At 50.9% G+C, this 4024-nt stretch overlaps 1 protein-coding gene across 1 annotated transcript in view; it reads left to right on the forward strand.

Moving 5' to 3' along the window:
• The window catches only part of PAPPA (pappalysin 1), a 190509-nt gene that overhangs the window by 152796 nt on the left and 33689 nt on the right, over positions 1–4024 (forward strand). The window contains exon 17 of the mRNA XM_018576975.1: positions 1247–1412. Within this exon, the coding sequence (XP_018432477.1) occupies positions 1247–1412 (166 nt within the window). The remainder of the gene's footprint in view (positions 1–1246; positions 1413–4024) is intronic.

The following is a 4024-nucleotide window of genomic DNA, read 5'->3' on the forward strand; positions in this document are numbered from 1 at the left end:
TTTTTTTGGAATCAGCTGCACGCTGATTGACTGAGCGTATTTTACAGAATACTAATAACAAGAGCTGCAAACACAGAGGGAATACGTATAAGGGAGTTGTTGAACCTGCCGAAGGATTTGTATTTCTGAGATCTTGACATTCCCTTCACATGGCCAGACAGAGGATACAGTGGTGCCATCTCACTGGACAAAATAGTCTAGCATCGGCCCTGTTCCCAGCACACAGCTTCCGTCCTTCCCCTCATGCCATTGGCTCCCGGACGGAGAAGCCTCCTGGTTGCCTCGGCGACCAGGAGGTGGTCCTGATTCCCACTGGCTATAAATTCCAATCAGAGCCCTGGCTTGTTGCTGAGTTATTCCACCCATACGGTGCGATCACCTAGCCTCTTGTGTTGGATGCTGCTGCCGTTCCCTGACCCCTCATCTGAATTCCTGGTTACTGACCCCTTGGCCGGCCTTTAACTCTTGAACCTAGCCGCCTGCCTCGACCCGGACTGGACTTTGACTACCCCTTTTGGATTGCTCTCTTGTACCTCGTTTTTGGATCTCCTTGCCCGCTTCCTGTCAGTGGGTTCCCCTCTACGCCTTAAAGGAGAACTATGGGGTCAGTGCTTTTCCCCATAGTTCTCCTAAGGGTCACAAACTAGCGTCCTCCCATGACCCAAAGCTCAGTATACCGCCACGGCCGGAAAAGATCCCGACATTACTATCGAGATCCACCCAGCTGCGTGATTGACAGCTGGCTCTGTATCTAGAGGCAGAGCCAGCTGTACCCTCCCCCGTCTGTTCCGCCAGTCAGCGATGAAGGATTGGACAGGAGGGCGGGGGGGGGAACCCATGCAGAAAGCCGTGAGTGACAGTCACGGCTCTCTGCAGGGACAGGATCGAGAAGTGAGCGAGCGACGGTATGTGTTCGCTCACTTCCCGATCTATTGAGCCGACGTTCGACAATTTCATTGTCACACGTCGGCTCGAACTATGAGGCTGAGTGGTTTTCACTCACCTCATAGTTCTCCTTTAAGTCGTCGATACCCCATGACAATGATGTCTATAAGATGTATGAACAGTAAAACAGAATAAGAAACAGTGTCCGGGATCCTATAGGAGCAAGTGGGAGCTGCCTCTGTGTCTCCTGAAGGGCCGTGTCACTGTTTGTAGAGTTTGTTTCTTTGTTTCTATTTTGTGGTAAAATGCGTAGAATATTTTGGATAGCCGTAATAATGATATGTTTCCTTTTTCCTCACAGTTGCGTTCATTACTCTTGCGAGGAGACGGACTGTCAAGCATTGGTGCTGGGAAATGCTACCGTGAACTGCTCAAGCGGTCACTACAACGGGGCTCACTGCGAGGTGGAGTGTCACACTGGCTATAGGCTACAGATACACAGAAGCAAAGACCTTCTGAGAAATAAGGTCAGTAAACAGAAAATGCATGGCAGGTAGTAATATGGTTTCCTTTCTTTCCTATGGTCAGTTTATCATTGTAAATCATTCAGAAGGTGGCAAGTTAATGGGCGAGTTTGGTAGATGCCGAAATAAGCAGATCAAAAAAAAAATCCAGTGGACCTCAACTCAAAAATTGAATCCATATATGTTTATTGTGCCATAAAAATCTGCCTAGTGTCTTGAATTCTTCCTAAAAAATATCAATGTACTTTCTGTTGCTTGCCACCTCTGTGCCTTGAGCTGTATACCTGCATTGCGAGATCATCTAAGGCACTGCTGCCACTGACAGCCAGCTTTACTAGACTTGGGTGTGAAATCTGGTGATGTCACTCATGTGTTGCTCTCTGTTCCTTGCTGGAAAGTCTATTGCACCCAGCGGCGAAACTATCGCCGTAGTGACCCAGGCAGCCGATATGGGGCCCGTGGCACAGGGGGGCCTGGCCAGGATGAGGAACAAAGGGGTTCCCCTAACGCCGTGCAGGCCGTCTGGGTTGCTATGGCATCTCAGGCTGCTGGCTGCCACTGGCGGCTGTGAGGAGGAACGCGCCGCTGTCCAGATCACTGACAACCTGTGTGCGTTCCTCCTCACAGCCACTGCTGTCAGTGACTGTGGAGGAGGAGGCTGGGGCAGGCGGAGGAGGCGGGGCTTGGTGTCGGTGGAGGAGGGGGTGGGGCCCGGCGTTGAAGAAGGCTGACAGGTAAGAGGTGTGCAGCGGTGTAAACAGCCCACCTGAGACCCTGCAGAGCACACCATAAAGAGTCTATGGCGGGCTCTGCAGGGTCACTCTCAGGTGGGCTGTTTGGGTTCTCAGGTGGGCTCCGCGAAGGGGCTTAACTAGAAATCACAGGGCCCCTATACAAAATTTTGCTATGGGGCCCTGTGAGTTCTAGTTACGCCCCTGGTTTTACCTGAGAACCTGCAGTGCATGCATTTCCCTTCTCCATTTGAGCATAGGGGCGAACGGCAGCGAGCGAGCTGCCAGAGCTTCGGCTCAACCGATCCAGATTTTGGATCGGCTGAGTCAAAGTCCTCCTGCACTTCGGCTCAGCCAAACATCCAGAGCGTGTTTGGCTGACCGAACAGAGCCGATGTACGGCTGATTTTAGCCGATGGCTATTCACTTACTGCCGTTCGGCCCCTAGGATAATAGGGGGCGAACTGCAGCGAGCGAGCTGCCGGAGCTGCGGCTCAGCCGATCCAGATGTTGGATCGGCTCATTCGAAGTCCTTCTGCACTTCGGCTCAGCCGAACATGCAGAGCCTGTTCGGCTGACCAAAGGCAGCCGTACAGAGGACCAAAGGCAGCCGTACAAGCCAGAAGTGAATAGCCGAACGGCGTTCGGCTCACTTCACTTCGGCTCGGCTGTTCACTCGGCTGCCTTCGTAAATATTAAAATGAACAGAGAAATGTTAGTCTCCCTTTAAGAAACTCCATACATGTTCCTCCTCTGTAGTCCGCCTTCCATGCGAGGATTAGGTGACTCATGCTTATGCGGAGCATCTCTGGAATGGTGTTTGGATTGGTGGCATTCTTCTCTTTTCAGCCCTAATTGCCGTTAAACACAATGTGACTTTTCACTGCTATTGTTTGGAAATGTTGTGGGTGACCCAGCTTGTAATGGATGACAACCGTCCCTTTCACCCTGAACTTGGTATGCCTGTGTTTATGAATGGTTCTCATTCGTAGGAATACTCTTCACGATTTGGAATGTTGGCTTGGATTGCCGCAAAAATGAAACTGGAATGGTTGATGTGTGTTTCTGTATTGAGGTTTCCCTGTCGTAATCTGTAGAATGGAACGCTGCGGGGAAACTGTTTTTTTTTTGTCTAAAAAGACAAGTTTGTATGAAATGTGGACATTTGATGATAAGTATCAGTGGATGCCGATGCTTTGCTCAAAGGTTTGCCAATCAAATTTGATATTTCAATCCTGAATGGATGCCAATGGGTGGGATCACTTACCCATCTTCATCTGGGAAATATCTGCACATACGTTGCCAGCTCTGCACATCTCTCAGCATTCATGGCAATGAAGAACTCTAATCCTCATGACGTGAACTTACTGTCATCAGATATTGGTCTGAGGGTTGCTTTTAAAAAGAAAGCTATGAGGTGGGTGCTTTTCACTCGCCTCATAGTTCTAGCCGACCTGTGACAATGAGACTGTCACAGGTCGGCTCAGTAGATCGGGAGGTGAGCGAACACATACCGGCGCTCACTCGCCTCTCGATCCTGTCACGGCTCTCTGCCGTGACAGGGGAGGGGCTGGATTCCCCCCTCCCTGCTCCGACCCGCCAGCGCTGACTGTCGGAACGGACGGGGGGCGGGTTACAGCTGGCTCTGCCTCTAGATAGGCAGAGCCAGCTGTCAGTCACGCGGCTGGGCGGATCCCGGCACAATTGTCGGGATCCGCTTCAGCTGCGGCGTCTCAGTATACAGCTCGCGGTATACTGAGCCTAGGGTGACGGGAGGACGCTAGTTTGTGTCCTCCCGTTACCCTAAGGAGAACTATGGGGAAAAGCCTTAAAGTGACATTAAACCCTGAGATTTTTTTACATAAAACAATACTGTAATGTGTG

This window comes from Nanorana parkeri, unplaced genomic scaffold, assembly GCF_000935625.1.
Source record: "Nanorana parkeri isolate BGI_ZX_2015 unplaced genomic scaffold, ASM93562v1 scaffold81, whole genome shotgun sequence".
Taxonomy (NCBI): Eukaryota; Metazoa; Chordata; class Amphibia; order Anura; family Dicroglossidae; genus Nanorana; species Nanorana parkeri.